Genomic DNA, 25,910 nt, shown 5'->3' on the forward strand with positions numbered 1-25,910 from the left:
CAGCACAGCCAGGAGCTCAGGGCAGGGGGTGCAGGGCAGACTGACCCCAGCATTCATCCCTCTCAAGATTCACTCCTGTTCAGGCTGTTCACATCCAGCATCTCCTTGCTGCAGACACTTGCACTGCAAAGTTGAAAAAAACAGCTAGTTTTCCATCCACACACTTAAAAATGATGTGGTCACTCCCCTGCCAGGACTAGATGGGATTTAGTGAGCACCCAGGAATCCTGCTTGAGAAACTCACATGACAAATGAAACTAGCAAGAGTCCTATTCACAGGCATGGAAAAATAAGTAATTTGTCCCTTTTTAATTGAAAAATGTAAAAAGGACTTCAGCTTTAAATAAGACATTTTGTACAAAGCTTGAGCACAAAAAAGTGAACACCAACGTGTCGTTATGTAAACACCACAAATGTTACTCATTTGTTCAGTAACGCACAGAACAGCGTGCGAGTTCCCTTTCCAGTGGGTGAGATTTCTGTAGCTGTTCCCCTCCCCTCAGACCTTACTGGAATACAGGAAACCCAGAAGCTTTGGAACATTTACAAGCTACAGTAGTCAGGATACATTGTGACTAAAGGATTTGTTTTGTTTTGTTTTTTTTCTTTAAGGGGTTGGTCATTTAAATATACAGAAGTACAATAATCTCACAGGTAAATGAATGGCAGCTTGGATTAGAAAAAGCACCAAAATATTTAATATACATCTGGCACAAATTTCACAAGAAGTCAGTAATGGACAAACCAATGCTTTGCTTATAAGAAAAGAAAAACTTCAGACTGTACTTAATGCTCTTCTTCCAAAAGGGACACAACAAAAAACATTGCACTCAGGATTGCTATCAAGTAAAGACAACCTTCTTATCACACCCTACTTGCATTGTGCCTTAGATTGCACATTCCATAAGATGCTGTTTCCATTCTGTTCCAGAAACCAATGGTGAGAAAATTTGATGTAAGAAAAGTAACTGTAAAACTACAAACCAATTCAGTAGGTTGGGATTTAGTAGACGCATTGCCCTGAAATTCTCCCGATTTTCCTCTAGATCAGGTTTCAAATTTGGCTGCATCCCCTTGAAATAAAGATCCTACATGAAACAGAATTTACTCCAGCTGTTTTCAAGCATTACATTTACATAGCACTTCTGATACTGCTGTCCCAAAGAGGAACCACAGGGCTGCTTCGTGACATGCAACACATTCATCATTTCCCAGAGTGAGAAAACTGGCTTGTACAGGGTTATCTCCTGGGTAAGTCTGAAAAGGCAAAACTCCCCCGGGCAGAGAGAACAGCAGATGTGACCCTGCCCACCCTTGCTGGTTTACTGAGAGGAGCTGAGAGGCCCTGTGCTCACAGAGATGAGGTGCAGTGACAGCCACACAAAGCCGTGCTCCTGTTACTTCCTTAGTTACGCTGAGTTACTTCTCTGGGAGCAAACCCGACCAAAATGCGTTCCTTCCACAGAGAGGGACTGGAGGCTGAACGGGGCCTCAAGACCCACAAGACAGAAACGAGGCTGCAGCAGCCAGCGCTCCCAGGCTGACCCTTCCCACAGCCCATCAAGGCCTTGCAGTTGCTTCATGGCCTCAAGACCAGCCAGTGCAAACCCCAACAGCGCTGGCTCAGGACAGAATCCTGCCAGTCCCATCCGTGCTCCTGGAACTTGAGCTACTCAACAACTTACAGCACAAGGCCCTCCAACCCTCCTGCCAGCCCGTCTCTTTTGTAAAGACTATTTCAAACTTACAGATAAGAGGGCAAGTGTATTCTTAAATAACTTTGTTCAGCATGACTTAAAAAGTCACAACTTCCAAATATGGAGCACCAATCTGTGAAGTCCTCTAACGTGTAACACAGGCGGGAGCAGCAGCCGACCTTCAGCTCCACCGATCCTCTATGCAGGTTTGCCACCTCTGGTCACACAACCTCCACTCTCACAGGCCCAGAGAAGAGCAAGGGTCAGCAGCTGTAACTGCATAAAATGGCAACATTCAAGTAAACACGCTGATTCGACAGTAGGCAACCTTTAGTCCAGATATAATTTACAGGGGGAGAAATGAAACACTTTACAGCACAAACACTGGAGATGGAGGGGTTTTTTTTCCTGTGTGTGAAATGACACGTTATCCAAAAAGGGCTTATCTGGAGAGTGCAATTACGCAAAGATAGAAACTTATTAAAAATTAAACAAAAAACAGTATTACCTACAGAACCTGTTGTATTTTCAAAGACTGAGGATTGCAATAGTAGCAAGGAACCGCTGCAATGTCAGTGATTTAAGGCAAGCTGTTAGGACAAGAACGTACATGCTCCTTTTACCTACTGTCTCACACGTCCCCCGTTCTCTTGAAATACGTGCCCGTCCTGATAGTGCAAGAAGTCACACCCCAAAACTCACACTGGAAGAATCTTGCAGCAGCAGGTGCTACAGCATTGCACCAGGGGGGATTTGCTGTGACAGCAACTGTGTTGCAGTTTGCTTTTGGGGAGGAAAGGAAGGACACAGATGTGTTGCAAGGAGAACTCCCCAATGCATTAAGGAACACAGCTGAGCACCAAAGCCACTCTGGCATCTCCAGTTCTCTTGAGAACACTCCAGCTTTACTCAAGCACAAGGGTTTTATCCTGAGCAGGATTCTGACCTCAGGGGAAAAAGGATGCGCGTAGCCTTCGCACTTTTGCGGGTCCCATCTTTGCTGGGTGGTTACAAGCCCAGTCCAACATGGAACAAAACACAGTATTTTTGATTAAAAGAAAAATACACTCATGGCACTGCATCAGGTGGGTTCCTAAAGCTTTTCAAGGGCAAATGAAAAGGCTGATGGCTCCCTCTTCAATTCCCTGTTGGTACAGGCAGCCTGACCAGGGAAGAGGATGTGTGGTACAGAAGCCCCTGAGCCACAGGCCACGCAGCTCTGCTCGGTCGCTCTATTGCACTCCAAAAGTAGCACCCGGGAGGAACAACTCTGGTTTGCAGCTTGACCCGGCCCCCTTCCAAAGGGTCCTTTGCATACAGGTTAAACACAGGATACCAAAAACTACGGCAAATAGATAATACTTAAAGTGGGTCAATTAAAAAAAAATAGATTACTCATCCAGGCATAAAATCCTGGGACGAAAGGATGGTAGCCTTAAACTATTCAAGTCTAAGAACAAGAGGTAGAGATACCTACGTACTTCATGGTGAAGGAGTTACAGCCTTCTTTCTGTCTTACAATCTCATGAATTTCACTTCAGTTCACACTATAAAACCAAAGATTCGATCTTCAATAATACAGAGAGAAAATGTTAACACTGGTGGGTTTGTTTGCACACAACAAAATTCAAGCAGACTCTTTGCTTTAATACTTATTTGAAAAAACACAGGTTTTTCCATACTGAAGCACTACCCTGAAGAATTTTGAGTTTCAGGTTAAGCATCTTCCTTTTTAATATGAAAGGCTCAATTCACATGCACACACTTTGAGCAGAGTGGGCTCAAGGGAAGAACTGGGTGCCCAATTTACTGAGGACCTTCTAAAAAAGGATCGCACGGCAGAACACAAGGCTGCAAGACCCAGAAACTCACAATGACTATTATTTACCAAAGAATGGGAATGATGTAACCTCAGCCAACAAACTATATCACAACTGAGGTGGCTATTAACTACATGGCATTTCTTTAACTGTGCTGGGCTTTTTTTGGAAACAAGGCTTATGTTGACAGTGTCACAAAAAGTCTAAGGTCACCGGTCAGTGCACAGGCCTGGGAACCACGGGTGACAGGCTAGTCCTGGATCCATGGGTTCTTCAGGCTCTGATGGACACACAGAGAGTGAAATAAGTCACCCAGTAAAGCTGCTGCTGCCCCCCAGCACTGTCCACAGGAGGAGGGGCTGCACCCTCTGCCACCAACCCGAGCCACTCTGTCCTCAGCAGAGCAGCCTGAGCTCATTCCATGCTCTGAACTCTGCTTGGCTGAGAACTGTCCTGGTTCAGAGCTGATCCAGGAGATCTGCCGGGCCAGCCCAAGGGAGCAGCTCTCACAGTCCCACCTGCCACAGCTGCAGCTGCTTCTGTGCCACATGCCAGACCTGTGGTCATTTTCCAGTGGTCCTTTCACTAGGATTGCACAGTACAAAAAAGCTGTAATTCCCCACGTAGAATAGCACCAGCAGCAAATAAACTCAGGATTTGGTGTTCAATTCCAGCTCATTGCCTCAGTCATGTTTTATGGCCAGCTATGGGCAGCATCTTTCAAACCCTTACTTGAATCAATAGATAGTCTTTGACCTCAGAAATGCACCCACGCAAGTAAAAATTAGCACAATTAAGCCTCCAGTTGATTTGGAAGCCAAATTTTAAAGGTGTTGCAAACTATAATATGGCGTAGGTGGTCAGTGTTTTATTACTAGGGGCTAAAGTTTACAGGAATTGTATTTCTTTGCATATAAGAGAAGGCAGTAAAATGCCACAGGCTGTGGATGTCAGACCAGTTTTCCAGTATATTACTTCAACTATCTATATAATTATCTATAGTTATTTATCCCAAGTTGCAGCAGATTCACTACATGCATAAAGTTTCCTAATGCATAATCTAATTTAAAAAAAATAAACAGTTGCAACAGTTTCAAGGATTTCATCAGCATCACTGCTCTCTTACAGTCCTGTGCCCTACACAAAGAAGAATTAAACTATATAAAATTGAAGAGTGAATGTATTTGGCCTGTTCCAGAGATAGTCACAGTTTAACCATTAAACTAGGATATTTTCAGAGGCTCCAATACTATTAAAGACTTCTCAGAGACACACACAAACCCCTTTCCCTCACCCCAGCATTACAGAGTCTGCACAGTCTCATTTGGGATCACAAAATCACCAGGCAATCCAAGAGAAGGTCTGACAGCCCCACTCACTGCCAGCACTGCCAAAGAGCTGCACCTTCAGCTCCTGCTTCAGGAGTTTAAAACTGACACATCTCTGGTTTACATTCTGTAAATGCCAATTAAAGGACTGAAAATAGGCTAAAAATAAGTGATATTTTGCTAGATATATCATTTGGCTATTTTTGCAAGTACCCTGCCCAGTGGGTGGAGCTGCTCGTGCCTGGCTGGAAGCAGCAGAACAGGAGCAGGGCTGTCCCCACGCTGAACACGTGGGACCTCAGCCACTGGTAATGGCATGTCCTTTCCCCAACAGGAAACCAGATTTTCCCTTCCTGAGTGCTCACCTCTGCCTTTAAAAAGAAGCTGTATTACATCAGATACAATAAAATGGCTGAGCCTGATGCACTACAGATTGATTTCCTCACTGCTGTCCACATTCCAACCACTAGATAAACACCTTCCTTAAAGAGCTCTATCCCTCATCCTCTGAGCTGCTGCATGCTAGGGTGTAAATCAGAAACTGCCATCATCTGGTGTGCCTGCATGCACTGGCTACCCATTTGAATAGGTACTCTTCACACTCTGGACATTTAAAATTTCCTTTAGGGGAATAAAAAAAGTGACAAACAAAGTATTTAATAGCTGAATGAATGAAGAGTCTCAAACTTACAAATACAGTCTTCAATTTACTATCAAATCAGTCTCCATTTGGAACTTTTCCTAACAAAGCAGCCTCTGTTGGGGAATTTATTTTAGTCTTTTAAAAATAACAGCACCAGCAAAAGTCTCACCATAAACTCAGCGAATCCAGCACGAGTGCTTCGGCCTGCTTTGCTCACCGAATCAGAACAAGGTTTTGCCGCCAAACTCTTTGTGCCACAGAAAGTGAGAGAAGCAAGAACAAAGCTTTGGATGTATTTACCCATAAAACAGCAACTTCAGGGCTCTCCTGCAAAGGGCCACATTGAGCTGCATCTAAAACAACCACATTTGTTTTCCACATCTTGCCTGCCAGCAGAAGCAGCATGGACCAAACTCTCCTTTTATTAGATGAAAGAGATGCTATCTGTGGCTTGTGGGTTTGTTTTAAAACAGTTTGCATTACCCACATTTTGTTAGTGATTTATGACCTCCAAGCCAAGCTATTGCAGGGCTGCACACCAGCAAAGCCAGTCCCAGAATTCGGGCAGATCCTACTCCTCTCTCTGCTAACCCCTGTGGGGCACAGCAGATGTGCAAAGCGTGACACCCTGGACGTGGTGACAAGCTCACCACTTAAAACCTGTTTCCCTTTAGCTTTAAAACCCTTATATCACAAAAGCCATTAGATGCTATGGATGACTATCCAGGCTTTTTTTGTTGTTTTTTTTTTGCTTTGTTTTGTTTTTTTAGTTAAAGTTGGTTTATGATCCTGAACTGCAGCTCTGAAAATAAAAAGTGTGTAACGGAAGTATATCAAATTCATTAAGCCAGCACTTGGCTATACAGAAAGCCTTGGCAATCAATCCTTTTACCAAAAGGTGTAAAAAAGTTGACATACTAAAATTAAAAAAGGTAGCATCAATAACCAAAAAAGTTTCAACCAGTGTTAATAAAACTCCCTTTAAGTCACAACAATTTCAACAGGCAAACAGTCCCAATACAGGCATTGTAAAATAATAAATTGACTCCTATCCAAATATTATCAAGTCAGTCTAAAAATGACTCATCTACACTGTTGTCATTAAGAACACATTAAGAATTCACTTTGTCATCAGATGCCAATATTGTAGCTCCAGAAAGTGTGGAGTATTAACTGCAATTTAGCAATTAAACATATGCTTTAAAAAATTGGTTCATCAATATTAATGCAAAAGATAATTCCTTACATAGAAGTACTGTGCTTGCCAGACAAGTAAGGTAATACTTTAGGTATAAATCAAACAAATTAAAGCAGAATTATACCACAGTTTTCCTTGAAGACTTAGGATTTGTGTGTTGCTTCTGTCAATGTTTAGCAAACTTAAGAAGCAGAACCTTTGGTTCTTTTAGTCAAGTAAAAATATTCTCATGTAACCACAAAAATACAACTTCCAGAGAAAATGGAAGTCCATCAACAAGTCCACTTTCAATAAAACTGAGGTAGTACTGCTCTTTTATTACGTGAATGTGTAAAGAGATTTAGATACAAATCGTCATCTATCACTCAGTTGACTGACAGGTACAGTAATTTTATAAAACAATCCCAACATTTAGTTTGAAAGTCCAAAAAAAAGGAATTATCTGGACTCGTTCACTAGGAGTTAGCTCAAAATGGGAATTAGCCATATTACAAAAAGCTGTTGCTTATGTTGGTTTTTAGAGCCTTATTACCCAGGATTAATGCATTTATAGTTAACACTGCTGTTCATCTTGGTATAAAACCTTAAAATTATTATAGCCTAAAATTTCAACAATGTAAACAGCACTACACACAGTACAGACCTGCCCTGACAGTTGTATGAAAAACTTTATCTGGCACTGTATAATTTAGCAATGTTAATTTAACCTAACTAAAAAGATCTACATTGTGCAAGAAGTATCAGACTTATTTATACTAATCTGAAGTCTTTAAAAAAAAAAAAAAAAAAAAAAAAAAAAAAAAAAAAAAAAAAAAGCTTAACTTGTAGCCGGGGTCAAATATTTCAGGGCAAGAGTAAAAGGAATAACCAAAATCAAGAAAGTGCCTAAAACATGATACAGCATTTTAGAGCCCTTTCAAAGACAAGGCAGAAAAAGGTGTAAAGTAGAAAAATCTGGAGCCTCGGTAATTTCCAGAAACATCCAGAGTTTACATTTTGTGAAGGACAACAAGTTGCTTTTGTCACTGCTGCTTCGCCACCGCTAAGTCTGTTCGTCCACACACAGGCCCTCTGTGTCTGAAGACAGAATACATTTGGTTTCCTCTTCCTTTTTCCTTCGCTCCATCTCCCACTCCACAAAGGTATCGAAGAGACTCGGCCAGGCCTCGTCCTCGCTGTAGTTGCTAAGGTCCGGTCCAATCACCTGAGTAAAATTTAGAAACATGTTCCACGTGTCCCGGGAGATTCCCTTGATTCCTGAGGGGTTCTTGATTAGGAAGTGTAACCACTGGTCCAAAATAGGGGGCTTGTTTTGGGTGAAAACTAATTTCCAAAGGGCAATGGCTATTTCCCGATGTAGCGACCTCTGTCCTTCTTCAGAGTCCAGGCCAAACTGGAAGGTGAAACGATAGAGATCCTTGAATTTATCCTCCTGCTTGGCTTCGTTTAGGAGGCTGGGGAACCTTGCACAAATGCCATCAATGCTGTCTGCATTTATTGCTTTGCAGCCTTCAAAAAACTCCTTCCTGTTAAGCAAGAGAAGAAAAATTAGAGCGAGCCCTTCCCACCGACCTCGCGTGCCAAACACGGCCCGTCTCCGTTCAGCCACATTGAATCAAAGAGGATCATCTGGACAAGACAAGGTGCACCCTCAGCTCCAGCGGCACACAGATTTTGGCAATGGGAGCCACTGGAAAGACTGACAGTTCCAAGGCACTCCTTAAGGCCTGGGCAACCACACACAACCCCCAGGTCTGCTGGGGCACTGTTAGCATTTGAAACATTCTGCTCTCTGGCTTTTCTGGACACTTCCACATCCTGGAATGCCTTTCACATTAAATTTTGAATTTACCACAGAAGAAATTCCAAATGTTTGAAACAAACACATTTACCCCAACTTGATTCAATACTGCCCATGTCAAAATGTCCATGCTCTGGGTGAGCTGTTTGCAAGGGACAGAGCAGCTCACTTTTGCTTTTGCTGTGGTTTTTGGTTGCTCTTCCAGCCTGCAAAACCAAAGGGGAGCCACTGGTGGCGGTCAGCAAGGCACCTGCTGAGAGCATGGAAGGGAGCACAGCGCCGCAGGGGCTGCGGCACCATGTGTGGACGCTGCTCCAAGCAGCAGCCCTGTACCAAGTGGGACACGTTTAGCTCCAGTTCCTCTGATGCTTGTGAGCAGGTGTCACAACCAGCCAGGAGAGGCAGCAGGCTGGCACAGGATGGGCTGGAGGGAAGACAAGAGATGGAGCAGCACTCAGGAGAACAGACCGTGATGCTAACCTTGATGAAAGAAGTCCATCCTGTACCACGGAGTGTGCCATTCAACAAATATAACCTCTCACCACTAGATTTGTCCTCTCCAAGGAAATTAAAACCATGTTAATAAAACTCATGGTAGTTGTGCAGAATCACAGACACTGCTTACAATTCCTTTACCATCTTAGCAAATACCTGCATCGTCAGCCTCCAGTAAATCCACATTTGCATTCCAGAGTAACTCACCCTTTTGACACACAGCCACAAAGACTCTGAAGGTGCTGTTCAGTGCACAGCAGAGGCTTGGGTCAAGGCTCTGAACACCAGAGTAATTTTGAAAGTTATAAGCTCAGTAAAAATAGGCAGCATTACTCAAACTAATCTAGATAGACCAAAAAATAAAATATTCCTTCTCTACCTGCAAGTCCTTGTAGGCAGTCTTCACTTGCTCTTACCTGGACATTGCTAATCAAGCTGGGGGAGGCTGCTGAAGTTTGGGGTTGCCTGGCTTTGTGGGGGGAGTTTTAGCCACTCCATTGTTTCCTGTAGCATCACACATGCTGTCAGCCTGCTGACTGAGCCCCTTGTCCAGAAGGGCACACAGCACTTTGAACAGCAATCATTTGTCAGCTAGTATGAAACAGCTACCAGTGTCAAAACCCTCACATTTCCTTCCCTCTCTACGCTTTAACAAGATTACTCCTGGAAAAAGACATTAACATGGGTTGGACAGGAACAATTCTGTCATTCTTTCACAGACTGTTAACAGAGTTAGTAGCAACTACTAAAGAATCTCACATTACTTTAAAGGAAAAATTAATAACAGCATCCAGTCTCATCACCGGGATAATGCTGGATACAGGAAATTGCTTTTGGTAAATCAAGAATAAATTAATGTCCACAGAATCTCACTACACTGTTCATCACTAGCAGCATAATGGCCAAAACCACATCTTCTGAAATCCAGTGTGAGAGGAAGGGGAAAAGAAGACAATACAAAGCTTACCTTCTGCAGTGGTAGGAATTAATTTGACCAAAATGCAAGTGTTAGAAGAAATAAGTAAGTGAAGCTAATGAGGCTGTCTCTCCACCATACTGCTGACAGGATATACTTTAACATATGAAAATAATTACAAGTTCTACAAGAACTAACCTTGTAAATTTGCACATGGTAGCAGCCTGGAATTTCCAAGCCAAAACTAGTACTTTAAATTCAGTGGGATCAACACAGAGGTCATTGCAAAATCGTTCCATTCCTTCTTCCAGTATGGCATCTTCCCGCTCGTCCTTATACCTCCTGAATAACTCCCCAATCCTCTGAAGAGAAGATTCCTCTGCACTGCAGACAGAGTCTTTCTTTGTATCTCCAGAAAACGTTGGAGGCTGACTGGACTCTACAGCAGCGTCTGTTTTCTTTGTCCCGTTCACAAGAATGTCTCCCGAAGCCTTCCCGCAAGCTGAGCCATGGTCGTCTTTGTGGACTGCACTTCTCTTGCTGTGGGACTTGCTGCCAGATTCTCTTTCCCCATTTTTGCTGCCAAGGGTAGAAGAAGGGTTCTTGCACTTGGTGACACACTGGCCCATGATGTTGCAAGCCCAGCTCCAAGCGTGGTCCCCCTGCCCTTGGACACCCTCGCAGCTGCTCTTCAACACATCTCACCACGCCATCAGCAGCGCTCAGCTAACCTGAAAAACAGTTTCAGAGTCAAATTGCTGTCTCTCTATAAAGAACATTTGAAGTATTAAATGTGGGATAACATTTGCCATTAAGTGACCAACTCCAGGATATTTAAGCTTTGCATACTGAAAAGGAGCAGTGTACACAAGCTGGAATATGCCATAAATTTCAGGCAATTTCAGGCTGTTTTACCTAGAAATCAATGCAGCTCACTCAGTAGCTACACTATACGAACGGGTCCTAATAAAGGAAATTCCTAAAATTCTTACTGCAGCATAGGTTACAAAGAGGTTGATTCATGTACAGGCCTCATCACGACAGACTACTCTAACCCAGAAATATTTTCGAGGAAATGGTTTTTAAAAGTATACCCACATTTTATATACAGAATATAAACCACTGAAACAAAGCAGGGAAAGGACAGGGATACTGATGGGACAACCTGGCACGGACCTAAGCATTGGATCTAGACTGTACCTTCAGCAAATCAGCAAAAGGGACTTCTCAGGGAGAGGGGAAGGACGGGGCTGGCTGTTGGCTGGGTTTGGGGAGGAGGAGAAAGAGTGGAAGTTGTGTGTTTGTTTTTAAACAGAGTTTGGAATCTCGGTTTTGTACTTAAAACATACACAGAGTGTGTCTGCAGAAAGCAGGCAACACTTCTTATGCAAGAGGGTATTCAGAAATTGTTCATTGTTTCAAGTGGGCTCCTCCCTTCAGGTAAGGAGACAGACAGGGGAGGGGGCCTTCTTAAAAAAAACTTCTTCAGACAGACACACATGCAGATAAGAAGGAGTAAATCCAGTTCAGAAGGTTTTGGGTTTTTTTAAATAAAAATTAAAATGCCAAAATGATTTCATCATACTCTCTTTTTATAAATCACAAAGCCCTGCATATTTGGAAAAGATATTTTACCCACAGAAAAGGGTTCTCCAATTTTGCTCACGAAAGCCAAGCTAACACTCTGACACTGCCCTATCAGTGAGCAGCCACACCAAGGACAGTCTGTTTCTCAGAAACGTCAGCTCCAAGAAAGCAATTGCTTATCATAGTCCTCCTTTACCCACTTATTTGCATTTCACCTCTGCTGTCAGTTAGGCAAAAGCTTCAAACAAAAAAAATTGTGTACAGCTTCCAGTTTAGAATTAGAACAAGAAAGAAGAGTGATAAAAATTTAAAAATTAGGAAATACAATAGCTGTCCCATCAGTTTTATTATATTCTTTCTTGGGCAAAGCTTTACTGAGACTGAAGTCCTCTTACAAGCTGTAAAGCAACAGCAGCAACAAGTACAGATGAATTCTCAGATATTAGGATTACAAAAATAAATCTCTCAGCCATTATACCTGTTTTGACAAAACAGCACGTGTGCAGCTTCATGAGCAAAAAATTTTGCCAGTGGAACTGCAACAGCCAAGATGCTGGTTTTTACTACCTGGCTCCCCAGTCCCTTTTCTTAAGCACATAACCCACACATGAAACTAGCAAATAACTGTTTTTTAAGCAGCCAATGGAACAAAAGTATTACATATTCTTTCATTGCAATGCTTTAAAGATTAACTCTGCGGCATCACTTTTACAGGCAAGCAAAGTTTGATTTAATGTATTCAAGAAATTCGCAATAATTTGTATTTGAAAGGATTTGTAAAAATATGCATGTCAATATAAACCATCCATAAGACAACTTCACTGGTCCTCAGTACTTCACAGCTCTGTGAGTTGCAAAGCACAGCCTGGCACTGATTTCTGTGCTGCCAGGTGCCTGAGCAACATCGTCCTCTCCAGTCTACACCAGTCATTATTTCATTACACCAAAACAAACAGGATATTAGTAGGCAGTGTAAAAACTGCTTAGTGATTAACTCCCACATACCAGCTTTCCCCCATCTTTAAATTCATCCAAATTCAAATGCTCAATCAACACTAATTCTTGTTCTTCCATCAGTTTCTCAGAGGCAGAACAACAATGGACAATGGACAATGGATTTTTCTTTAGAGAGAAGCATGCAGCTAAAAGAATAGAATAAAAAAATCCTGAGTACAGACTAGTATTAGACTTTAAAGCAGAGTTTAGATAGTAAAGAAAATTTTCTGCTCAAAGATGTAACAGCAGTTATTAGCTATTGGTGATTTGGAACAGCTTTTCCCTATGAGGGAAGGTTAAGGAACAGCTGCATATCACTGAACAGTACTTTCTTCTAAAGTAGTCAAATCACACACATCATAATTGACAGATTAATCCAATTCACTTGAGGAATCCCAATTTGAAGTGCTTTTTTTTTTAAAAAAAGGCAGTTTGCAAGACTGACATGCTGTGTCCATAATTTTCCTAAAAAAGTGACTCATGCTGTGATGCTTCCTAAGCAACACCTTGTATTAATGATGATAACAATCTAATGTTCAGGTTTCCAAAGTGACATCACCAATGTGATGAAACTGATGGGTTTTACAGTCATTTGCTGTCACAAAAAGAGCACTCCAATACACACAGGGAAGATGTGCCAGCATTATTAGACACCTGTATGTAAGGAGGTGTCCCACCAGCAGTTTCCAAAAACAAGCAAACCCAGTAGCATTAACCCCTAGAGGGCAAGTTATCCACCTCCCTCACACCGTACCCCTCTAACAAACACATTTTCTGTACTCCTACTTGCCTTACAAAGAGTTGAATGCTGCTCCTGAACAGCCACTGCCTAGGCATTGCTAGCGCTGCTCTTCCCTGCAGTAACAGAGTTCTTCCTTCCTCCTCCCCACCAAGGAGCTTTTCAGAGCACAATCCTACTCCTTATGAACAAACACTAGAAGATAACTGATGTACAGTACTGCAATTCCTCACTTTTCTTCCACATGAAACTTGATGCCATGTGCCAGATACTTAGAAGCATTCTACCCCAAAAATAGCAAAACCAGCTTAGGAAAAAAAAAAATCCAGACTGCATCCGCTGGCAGCTTGTGCACGTATCTGGTTTTGTAAGAGAAAAGTCTTTTGGCACTCCATCAGTTACCCTTTTGTAAATTGCCTTCGCTGAGCTGGATCCACTTCACTAACTAGTCACCTCCGCTTCCTACGTGACTCAGGTTTCAAGGCATGAAAGGAACAAGAGCCTTGGAAGGAGATGGAAACAAGTGGGAGAAGCCGGCCCTTTTGTTAAGGGAGGCTGGAGAGAGAATCTAATTGCAGCATTAGGAGCTGCAGTGAAGCCAGAGCTCAAGGAGTGGGAGAGAGCACCCTCGGGAAGGTGAAGAGAGCTGTTAGTTCGGCTGCAGAGCCAAGTGAGTATCACAGAGCACAAGGACCTGCAGAGAGATTTCTCCCAGCTGGATCAGGAGCTACGAGTATAAAGTTCTCGTGTACCCAAAGGTTACAACGGATTGGTGGCAAAGAGTCAATTCCCAAAAGGATCAGCTCCCAAGAGAAAAATTACTAAGAGGCTTGGACAGCATAAAAGCAAGACATAAAAGGCAGCAGTGACCACTACTTTTGCCGTTCTACCAAAAAGGATCAAAATTCAGGGCTAAGGTTGGAATGTGCTCAGCGCTACAGGATGCAGTGCTCCCAAAGAAGTCTATTACTCAGAAAAGCATTGAGCAATGATCTCCAGTACACATGAATCACCAAGAGGCCCATGAGGCCATCTTCCTCTTGCAAAGCAGAGATCCACAATGACGTTCTCTGCACCTTTCTAGAAAGGAGTCAGCAGCTGGGAACACAGGAAGATGAGTGCTGGTGAATACAGCCAACTAAAGGAAAGTCACCCTCTAAGAACAAAGGATGTGCAGAGCCATATGGCCTCACACATTAAATGAAAACCTAGAGAAGATTACAAAGGCCTTGGCTAATGCTTGGTGGGGGTTTTTGATTTGGTGGGGGTTTTGTGTGGGACCTTTTTCTAAGTGCTGTAAGGAATTTGCAGCATTTTTCCTCCATTTTCAAGTGACCAGATCACACATAGCCCCAAATTTGAAGGGAGCAAAACAAAGTGACTCACTAATAACTCTCAATCATACAAGCACACCGTGGCACAATTGAAAACAGCAGCAATGAAGTGTGGGGGGAGCTGGCAGAAGGAGGGAAGATGCAAAGGAGATATTTAAGGAACCCTGTATTTTTCTGTAATGACTGATGTTATTGTAGTGACAGAAATTATTGGATATGTCCAGAGAATAACAAGCAAAACAAGCATTATGCTATTTAATGAAGTGTTGCATCAGAAGGTATTTATAATGAGTTTCAAAACACAGAAAGCATGAAGAGAGTAGAGGAAAAAGCTTTCCATACAGGAAGACCTCAAAGACAAATTTAGGAAATCTTGTAACAAAAGGGGAGACAGCTCAGCCAACCATTAAATCCCTTTCCAAGTAGCAATTCACTAGCTAAGGCAAAGACAACACAACTAGAGCTTAACTAACACTCAATCCAGCCTCAGCTTTTCACAAACACTTGAGCATAGTCTAGAATTTTACAGAATTCCATTACACATTATCTACCTTTTAATGGACAGGGATACATGACTTTCAAAACAGCTGAGGGTAGGGAACAGTATCATGGATGCCCTGCCTGTTTCCAGCCCTGAAGAGATTCACAGAGCTTCCCACTGGGGAGGCAGAAGATCACTGCCACTGCTGAAGCAGAAGCAATCGCTGCTCTAACAACTGTGCTGGACAAGTGATCTTGTAAGCAAATGCCTAATACTTACATAGTTTCAGCTACACAGGGAATCATTCCACTAGCTTCACAGCTTCCTTTAGGCTCCCTGGGTTCCACATAGAATGCTGGAAGACAAAAGACCACACAAATCTTTACGTTTAGAAGAGGCTATGAAAACCATGAAATGCACCAAATCACTGAGAACCAACTGTGTATTTAATAAAACCCTTCAGAGCCAAACTCTATTTCTTCAAAGAGTTATTTTATAAAAAACTACTTCACTTTTTTGACTTACAAAGTAGCATTAACACCATTAATTCTGCAGTGTCATATAAACCAGAGAACAGGTACTGAAAACAACAGACAAATTCAAATGTTTGTTAGGAGTAAATACACACTTCCGGATACTTTCATGGCTTTCAGCATGGGAGAGTTAATTCCTCATTTTGTGCACTCAAAAGCAAAGCAGAGGACATGCTATCACTGTCACTGCATGTTAGCTGAGTGCTGTTTAATCTGTGAATGCCAGACAGCTGCTACCTAGCAAAGCATAATTTGGGTCTGTAGAGTAATTCTCTTTTTTCATTCTCTAGCACATTCTTTTCCATGTTTGTCTTCCCATGTTCAGTCGAGCTGGCTCAGCTTCGCTTTTCTTAAATTCACAGCTCTGCTTTATAACCAGGAACCTCTGAAGAGAAGACAGACAAAGGTATGTCTGGTTTGTGTAGCAAGAGCAGCAACTGCAGCCCCCAGCCAACATCTCTGTATCTGATCTAGCAGAAAAACACAACAAACAAGAAATCTCTGGCAAAGCTCCCCTGCTCTACCATACTAACAGAAACACTAAAACATCTTGTTTTTACAGCTCTTAGTACATCTAGGGAGCAGACAGGTGATCAAAAGCTGCCTTGCTGCATGCTTACCTTTTACATGAGATTTACTCCTTAGGAAACAAGTAGGAACATTAGTTTGTTCAGAGCTTCCTTCAGCAGAAAGAAGGGGGTGAATGTAGAAAGACAACCGTGAAACAAGGTCTTGTCACACAAGCCCATCTCCACATAAGCTTTCCCCAAACCTGCGTCCTATATGTGGATAAGGAAAATCTGACTGACACCTAAAACCTAGTTTAGACCAAAGCTGTTGATAGAGTTGAAAAGCCCCAAACATTTCAAAATACCTGGAAACTTTGGAGAGGTACTTTCACTCATATACACACGAAGAACAAAAACATATCTCCACTGAATCATTTTTTGGCATTTACTGTTGAGATGAAGACTGAAAACTCTACTTCACACTGGGTTTATATACTCTGCTCCCAAACCTCACCTTCCACATAACCTACCACCCTTTTTCCCTCCCCCATGGCTTCACAGCTCTTTTAGCAGACATTCCAGTGGGTGCACAGCCACCAGACAGCTTAACATGCAGGGGAGCAGAGGAGTGTCTGCCTCTCTCATGGTGGAAGTACTAGCTTGAATTTCTTCCTATTTCACCATAGCATCCCATGAATTTCAAGAATTTAAGAAAATGTAACATCTGGCACATCTATGTTAATCTCTTTTGGCCTCCTGCATCTAAATAATTCCTTTTATAAATCACCAAAGAGGAACACAGGGTGCTGTGCAGCCTCAATCCCCAGGAACCTGTTTAAACATCTTACAGTTCACATTTTGAAAAATCATTGTCATGGCAACTTTTTGCAATAAACTACTTTTCAAACATATTTGTATTTCTTTGGAAGAGATCTGTGATCCCATGATCCACCAAATCTACATTTCCAGTTGGCTTACTGGAAGCAAACGCTTGAATTTCAAGTTCAAAAGAAGTTGAATCTGATGGAAATCAGCCCTGGAAACCAGCAAAAGCCAAACTTTTTCAGGTTGTTTGAAGTAATTTCCATGTTGGCTGACCTATACACACATGCACATTGACTAGAGCCAGAAATTTTAACACGTTAGAAACTCCAGCTCCAATTCTTCCCCCTTCTATTATTTTTCTATCCTTCTAAGTTGTCCATTTAACTTTTTTAAAAATTTTAATGTGGTAGCATGTGTAAACACAGTTATGGGATACGGAACAAAAAGTTAGTATGAGTTAGGAGTTAGAAGGTCAAGCTCTTCAAGGCTGTATTTAAAGGGTGTCATAGCACAGCAATGCACTGACTTCATCCTAAATCACAGTGAGTGCAGCAGGGGTGGAGAGAAGCACCAGCACATTGGTGGCACAGGTTTTGGTTCAGTCCCTGGGCCAGAGCTGCAAGGTGTAACTGCAGGCTGTGGTCCCCAACACCCCACCCCCTGTGCTGCTGTGGAGCAGCAGCATCACAGCACAGTACCTCAAACAGCCTGCACCGCTCATTAGCAAGCCCTCAGCAACCCACAGGGAAATAAGTAAATATTGTGAACCCTTGGGATGATGGAGGCCTTTGTTTTGCTCACCAGCCTCTTTTTGCACCTGTGTCTAAGCCCCTGGGACTTTGCTCTCCTGAGCACTGGGCAGGAGGATCAGCGCAGGCCCTCCACACACCCAGCAGCTTTCCCAGAGGTAAGAGCACACAGCCTTCTGACCTGTGGGGAATCAGTGAAGGATCAATGGTATTGTTTCCCTCTTCAGCAGGCAGAAATTGAGATGATCAGATCCACACGTGGAAGCTCTCACTGTACAGTTCAGAGTTCTACACTACAGCACCGAGCACTTGGTGCACAAGCATTACAGCATAAACCAAATTTCAGTCAAAGCTGGCACATTATTGAAACTGCTTATTTCAAGTCTGAACCTGCAATGAAACTTTCTCAGTAGAAGCCCTCTGAGTGCAGCACAAAGGCACATTATGGGCTCTCAGGAGAGCCAGACCACACCTCACCACATCCCCAACCAAGCGCTGCGCTAGCACCTGTCTGTCACGCTGATCTGCTCCACACCACTGCTGCACAAATATATTTATGCAAAGTTACTCAAGAGGAAGTCAAAAAGCAGGACAGTCATGCTGCAATTAGTTAAAATGAATTATTAGTTTGTGAGGCTTCCTGCAGTTGAAGAACCTTTCAATGAATTACAGACAGTAATGGTTTTGTGGACAGGTACATGAGAACTTTACCAATATGTCCCAAATCAGGATAACAAAACGCTTTCTGATTAACCTCAGTTTGAGCTTTGGAAACAAAACAGCTTTAGAAATGTGATCAAACCGGGTAAAATTTGTCTCTACAGAACATGCCTGCATGGAGTAGAAGCTAGTTACACAGACACCTGAAAAGGCAGCATGCAGAGTTCCGGCTGCCACTTAGCAGAAGGCTACACGGCAGTCTAGGGGAAAACCAAGCCAGGCAACAGCTATGTTGGAAGCTTGAATACTTTCTCAAATGAGAAGTGGACTTCTCTGAGAAAGGTCACACTGGAAGGCTTAACTACTTTGGAAGAGAAGGCAAAGTACACAAATACAAAAAAAATCAAACCACTTCACCAGTCCGTAACACTGGGCATGGTCTCAAGGCCAAGAATCAGAGTTATCACCAATCTCCTCCTAGAGGAACCCCCCCAATCACCACGATGCAGGCAAAAGTCTCTTTACAACACTGGAGCCTTGACCTGGTGTGCTGCCACTCCAAGTCCAGAGCTTACCCATCACAGGAGATTTTTCCATTCAAGACTGGGCAGAAGAAACCTGCTTTCTGCACTCTTGAAGAGCACCTGACTCTGCATGCACTCACAGAGCATGACACCACATTTCATGTTCAAAGTTCAACTAGCAGTCTCAAGAAAAAGTGGAACAGATGTTTCAGATCTGTAGCTCACTGTGTGCAGCTAATTGTGTAAGGCTAACTTAAGTAAAAATGAATAATAATGTGAAAAATCATAGGCAGAGGAAGACTAAAGCACCTTACTACTTTTTCTTATGGCCTTAAGTAGCTTTTTCAGCAGACCCAAATGCATCATTTTTGAATCCCTCTCTTCCCTTTACATTCTCTAACTACACAGTATCTTACTTACTGATTACTTCTCATTGTTTTTCCATTTGGCCCCATTAAAAAGTTTTCAATTGTTTCCTATTATGTGCTTCATCTTACTTTATTAGGTGGGTGGAATGATTTGTTAGGATTATTGTATTTTCAAAGAACAAACCCAAGTCTGGTTAGCTAAACAGAATATAATTTTAGAAGAGTGCCTTCAGGTGCTTTTGTAATGTAAATAAATTAATGAACTAATTCATGCAGCAGCAGTACTAGTTTTGAGAAGTCTATTTAAGCTATGAGCAATACAATGGGCAGAGGGGAAATCAAGACAGCCAAACAACAGAGCTGTTCAATATCATGCCATCAGTTTTCAGTAAAGCTGAAACTAGAACACAAATCAAATTCCATCCAATTCCCTACCTCATATATACTCAGACATAAACTCATTTATTTCACTGCACGTAATTCAACTACCTTCAAAAAACAAAGGTTCAGTCACTGAGCAATTTATCTCCATCCATTTAAAAACTCCCAATATTCCCCTTCTCCCTCAAGATCCTCGTCAAAGGCCATACAAGGTCCAACATGTACAAAAAAGCAAATAATTTTCTAATGAGAGTTTGCGCGGTTTTTCCCTTTTCATGTGCAAAGGGCTGTAAAAAAATAATACTTCAGTATTTTTCCAGGGTACACAGTAACTTTTGCACAGTGTGACAGACCTTTAACACCTCAATATGTACTATGAATAATTAAAGCAGCTCACGCCAGGGGAAGAGCTACTGTCTGCTGACACGACCAGTTCACACGTCTACAGCAAAACTGCAGATTATGGGACCAAAAGAAACCACAGGCCCTGGGTATTTGACAGAGGTGCATCCCACTGAAAGCATCTGAAAGTAATTGTGCTACAAATATTTACCTTACCCTGGCTCAATCCACTCTGCAAATTAACCTACGGAAAATTGCAATTCTCTGCAGCCAAACCACAATAACTTTGAAAAACCACCTTGGTCTACAATCTACTCGGCAATGGAAAGAAAAACATTTACTTTTAAACTGAGCTAAGTGTGCACAGATTTTCTTTTACACTGAGTTCAGCTATCATATTTCACCTTGAAGTGTCTGAGGTGCCTTCACCAATTACATGCAGCTGAATGTAATTCAGGTATCTATCAAGTGACTCCTGTAATAATAAGATATGCTTTAAACTAATTGTAGTTAGTTAATAACTTCATATTTCTTACTGTTCTCAAAAATTAAGAAAAGACAGCATCACACATAAAAAGGAAGCCCTTCCAGCAGCTCTGGCTAAGTCTCCCTTCTCCAGCAGCAAGCAGCTGTGAGACACAGCACCTAACATTGAAGGTACAAGTTTAAGGACAAGAGCCAGACCACCTCATAAGATCCCTGCTGGCAGCAGATGCTCATAAGGAGTTTACAGAATGCCCACTGGCCGTCTCAGTGAGTGCAACACAGTTTACAGGCTGCCAGCCAAAAGAATCACTCATGGCACGCAGTTGTGTAGGAACTCCAGTACCAGCTGACCACATAAATACTGGAATCATATCTAAGTTATGTACAACAAATTGTTCTAAATGAAAGCACTGGCATATGAAAGTGCCTTGAGAGCATATGCTTGGATTTTTAAACCGACTGCAGTTTCTAAAGCAGAAAATACCTGCAGAAACCCTAATTCTCTCTCCTGATTTGATTTGCAACTTCCCTATTCCAGTGAACACCACCAACATTTGCCACCGTACAAAGGATGCTGCAGTATTTTGATGCTAACTGTATCAGCAGCTTCAAAGGAGCTCCTCTGAGTACTAGAACTTGGTCACCAGTTCCTGCCTCTCCTTGAGAAATCTGGTGGCAGCTTCAACCAATGCACACTTTTTATTTTTTACAAGTTTTCACATATTCTTGATTTCTCTTCACATCCTGTGCCCCACAAGAGACCAGGTGTGTACGTATCCCTCCTGTGCTTTGTGAGACATAATCACTAACTCCAAGCAGAGGTAACTGCTGGAAGCTGGAATACATCAGACCTTTGGCACTCCTGGCCACTCTGGACCATGCTGATGCAGAATACTCGAGGCTTTCTGTACAGACTCATCGGCAATGAAAATACTGAACAGGCAGCATATGACCAAAACCAAGAGCTAGGACATTCGTGTTTGTGAGTCTATTACTAAGTTACACATGCCTCCCATAATCATAGGCATTAAGATGATTTTTCTCCCTCCCTTTCCATTTTAAAACAAAAGGAAAAGAATGACTGCATTACATGTTCCAAAGCTGCAGGAGGAAAAGCATCACACAAAAAACAACCAACAAAGAAAGAACTAAAAACTGTCACTTTCTGCTACTATATGGATACAAAAATAAGACTGGTATATTTCAGGAGCACATAATCCTTTTGGTTCAAAAAAACCCACTTGTGTTCGCTAAACAGGAAAAGCGAGACAACAAACAACTATGACTGTCGTACTGTCTCTGGCAGTCTGACTTTGTGGGAATAACAAACTGTGACAGGAGGTCAGGAACAGCATTCTCACATTGTGCAAAGTAAGTTTTGTCTTTCACGAAACAGATGCTGTAGACAGAACAGCATTTATAACCATTTGTTCTGACACACCAGAAGATTATACTAGCTTACTCTCTCCACTGGAATCCTGTCTCACCACCTATGCTTTTGTTGGTTTCTCTACAGTTTTCCTGCTTCTGTGAAACAGTACTTTAATGCTCACATCTAAGTAGTCCCCTAACTGTCATTCTTCTAGCAGCAAAACATTGCAATTAAATAACCTTTAACTAAAAATCCAGATCTTCTGCTTCCTTTAATATGCAAATCATTGGACCAGAGAGCTGCCCCACAAGACATACGGATAAAATGGAGACCTAAATAGGCCAATTCTCAGATTATACTTTAGGCAAGAGGCTTTAGTTCCCTATTTGCTCTGTTACGGTCAGCACCGAGATCACAATGTAAAAGCACCACGACACTATCACACCAAAGCCACACACGACAAGGAGAACCTCCTCCTGTCACCACAACAAACACTGGCACTAGTGCAGGGGAAATCAGAGCTCCCCTTGGCTTTGCCAACCCCCACCTGCCTGGGACCCTCCAAACTGCTGACCCACAGTCCATTGCCGAGAGCCACGCGGATCCACAAACCCTCCACAAGGAAGGGGGAAGCCAAGGTGCCCGTGAGCAATGGGAGCACGTCTGCAAGTCTTGGCTCTCCTGATCACTCCCTGGGAAGGTTTCAACCCAGATCTGTAATTACCTGACTCAAGCGAGAGTCAAAAGAAAGGGGGGGAGGAGAAAAGAGAAATCACTGACTGTTTCAAAAGACACTCTCGAGAGGACTAACCATACAGAAGATACTGAGAAAATCTGCACAGACAGTTTACCTGTGTCACATGTTTATAGGGGGTAAATTGCAGTTGGCACTTTACCAGAAGGCAATATTTGCCTCGAACATTTGCCATGAAATTACCATTGTTTCAAGTCAAGTTATTATGTCATTACTGCTGGGTAACTTAAAGAGTCAAGTACACAATTAATCCACGTCTCCAATGCAGATAGTCTGCAAAAACATTACAGCCATTAATCTAGTATTTTTAAAAAGGAGGAAGGGGTAAGAGACAAAAGAACTTATTAGACTTCCAGTAACCAGAATACAAAGCCTATTAGTCAGAGGCAAATAGAGGAAAGGAAGCCAGTGAGATAAGATGCAGACCCCTAGGGAGAAGCAGCCAAAGAGAAGGAGCCCAGCCAGGGAATTCTGATGAAACTGTTAAGGGGGTTCCCTCTTATCTTCCTGTGACTACCAAGTCCCTCAAGTGTTTACAGATTGTTCTTTCAGCCTTCCAAGAATTCTGGCTACCAATATTCAGCTCCTTCTGTATTTTTAAGGATGAAAGAAAGGACTGTTTTTCTAACATCCTATGCTTCTATTTTTATAGTCTCTTCTTACTCAGGGCAGAGTTTTCCTGTTACATTCATGTACAGAACCATGTGCCTAACAGAACAATAATACTGTTTCTGCAATTTGGAAGTTCTTACAAACTGCCAAAACCCCATCAGGATGGATTTTATAGCGCTCCAAGGCTCTAAGTTAAATTTACCAACATTTCCCTGGCACCAATGAAGAAAATCAAGTGCTTCAGAGTGGGACAGATCTGAGCAGTGCTGTGGCACCCTCGCTCCTTCCGACCTACAGCCATGCATCTCTGTATCCAAACCCTCCCTGCATTCCTTTCTGCCACAAGGAAATTAAGTGTAGAAGCCATGTCTGTCCCCTCTTCTTCCATCCCCTTTCCATCTACTTTATACCCCACTGCTCCCACACACACCCCCAATGCAGAGGATTCCTTCCTGCTCCTTAAGCTGAACCAAAGCAAGCAGCAGAACCAAGCCTCTTCCTTATCCACTCACAAACTTGTCAGAACACATCTTAGAAGTCTGTCAAACTGTCTGGTAGCCCTTCTTGCTCAGTTCAACTCCTTCAAATTATTTCAATAAGGGTCTTCCAAAAGAGCTGTCCTTAGTTTTCTCTAAAATCCATTCCACCACCTGATCATCTTTTTTCAACACAATTCATGCTAAATGGAAGCAACATGTAATTATTAATGAATTCCCAAGATTAATAAATTATAAGAACTACTGGCACAAATCATTGACAATTTGCTATGAACACAACATTCAGCTTCAAAATAAAGCAAGAATCTGGGCAGAAAAGGCACCTAACACAGCCTTGAAGATCCTGATTACATGAGATGATTACAGCTCATATTGCAGGCTGTCAGTCTCACAAAGAAAGCAGCCAAGTAGTACCAAAGCTGTAAGTTCCCCTGTTATTAGCTGTGTAGCCTTTTTTTTTTTTTTTAAGAATTACAGTATTCATGCCTACATACAACTTACTATCAGGAAATAATCAGAGTTTTAGAAATCATTACAAGAGCCAATATTTGCAGTAAGTTTGTAAAGCCAGTTACACTTTGCAAATCTGAACTAATTCAACACACATCACAAGCTCTCCTTTTTCTGCTGATGTGCCGAAAACCTTCGCTGTGAGCTGCCTATCTCGTAAAAGTGAATGCTTTCCACATACCACCACAACACACCTGTGTGGGGGAGACTTTGAGGCTACAGAATTGACAAGAACGTGAGGTGAGATCTCTTTACTCTCACATTCAATCTTAACTAAGGGACTGTGTTTCCTTTTCTGAGGATTATCTTTCACCAGGGGAACATGCAGCACTGCTCAGATGCAGTCAAGGGACATAAATACTCAGACACTCTCTCTTCCCATTGTTGTGGCCCAAATAAAACACCAATACTATAGCTACACATTAATCACTGAACAAAGAGGTTTTTAAACACGTAAGTATTTGTCGAGATAATGTCTTTTGGTCAACTGTTCTCTCAAAAAAATACAAACCATGCCAGCGAGGCCTGTAATTTTCAAAAAGGTAGGGCAGTTCCGTGCTTTTTGTTTGTACAGCTATGCTCCCTTTTTTTTCAGAGCACTCAACTCATTACCCCTTTAAATTATGTGACAGACACGGCCATTCAAAAAAAGTTAGCAGCTGTGGATCAATGCTGTATTCTGACACTTGGCATCAGCCTGTTCAGTTATCAATGCAACATTTTGAAGGGCAGCATATCAGCAGTATTAACTATTTAAAAGATAATCAATGATTCTTTCCAGCAACCACGGCACTGAGAGGATAGTCATATTCTTCCAACCAATATTTGCTCGAAACACTGATTATGCAAGTTATAATTTGTTATGAGTAGCTTATTAGTACCACCACAGCCCCAGAGAGTGATTAATGCAGATTGCAGCTTGCACAGGAAGGGTAAACACGCTCAGGGGAGGGAGAGCTGAAGTAGGAAAATAAAAAGAGGCTGTGCAAAGGGAGTATGTTCAGATAGCGAGAACTACCTGGGAAATAAATAGCTTTGCAGTTTATTTCTCTGTCTTTCTCCTGAAAACATTTCGAACATTCACGTTCTAGCATGACACGTGAGAAGGCTGGGCACGAAGCGCACCCGAACAAAGCAGCGGCTCTCCCCGGCCCTGGGGGGCTGCGGGGCCGCCCGCAGCGACCATCCTAAGGGACGTTTTAGGACCCCGCAGACGGCGCACACCGGAACGAAAAAAACCAGGAGAGCCAAAGCCCGGGGAGAGGCAGCACCGCCGCTCGGGGCACAGAGATGAGTGTGGGGCGGGCACGGCACGGCACGGCCCGGCGGCACCGGACCCCACCGCCACCGCCCGGAGCGGCGCCCGGCGGGGACCGCCCCGCCCGTGGCAACGGGGCAGCGCCTGTCCGGCCGCTCCCGGCGGGCCGTCCCGGCAATGCAGGGCTGCGGCTCGGGGGGCTCTGACGTGAGGGGGCGGCGGCGGCGGCGCGGGGCCCCCCGAGCACAACCGGCCCTGGTGGGGCTGAGGAACAGCGCGGCGGCCACGGGCGAACGCCGCCGCCCGCGCCGTAGCCAGAGCCGTGCCGAGCCGCGCCGAGCCCCGCGTCGCCCCCGCCGCCGCTCCCCCGCAGCCCGGGCGGACGGGAAGAGCTTCGGTCCAATTCACTCACCTCCGCGGCGCCGAGCGGCTCTGCCTCCACCGCATCACTTCCGGGCGAGCGCTCAGCTGGCGGACGCGCCGTGACGTACCGTG

At 43.1% G+C, this 25,910-nt stretch overlaps 1 protein-coding gene across 3 annotated transcripts; it reads right to left on the reverse strand.

The window, feature by feature from the left end:
* Positions 1 to 675: 675 nt before the first annotated feature.
* DCUN1D3 (defective in cullin neddylation 1 domain containing 3) lies at positions 676 to 25,884 on the reverse strand. 3 transcript variants are annotated; one of them, XM_058422622.1, is made up of 5 exons: positions 25,828 to 25,884; positions 15,315 to 15,390; positions 10,097 to 10,629; positions 7,680 to 8,212; positions 676 to 1,973 (listed from the first exon to the last, which is right to left on the reverse strand). In XM_058422622.1, exons 3-4 carry the CDS (start codon positions 10,525 to 10,527, stop codon positions 7,729 to 7,731), a joined length of 915 nt encoding a protein of 304 aa, XP_058278605.1. In that variant the 5' UTR covers positions 10,528 to 10,629; positions 15,315 to 15,390; positions 25,828 to 25,884; the 3' UTR covers positions 676 to 1,973; positions 7,680 to 7,728. The 3 variants fall into 3 exon arrangements, with proteins under 3 accessions (XP_058278605.1, XP_039934968.1, XP_039934969.1); XM_040079034.2 differs by having other exon boundaries at positions 676 to 8,212; XM_040079035.2 differs by lacking the exons at positions 676 to 1,973; positions 15,315 to 15,390 and having other exon boundaries at positions 7,497 to 8,212; positions 25,828 to 25,858.
* Between the last annotated feature and the right edge of the window lie 26 nt (positions 25,885 to 25,910).

The sequence above is a fragment of the Hirundo rustica genome, chromosome 15 (assembly GCF_015227805.2).
Source record: "Hirundo rustica isolate bHirRus1 chromosome 15, bHirRus1.pri.v3, whole genome shotgun sequence".
In the NCBI taxonomy this organism is placed as follows: Eukaryota; Metazoa; Chordata; class Aves; order Passeriformes; family Hirundinidae; genus Hirundo; species Hirundo rustica.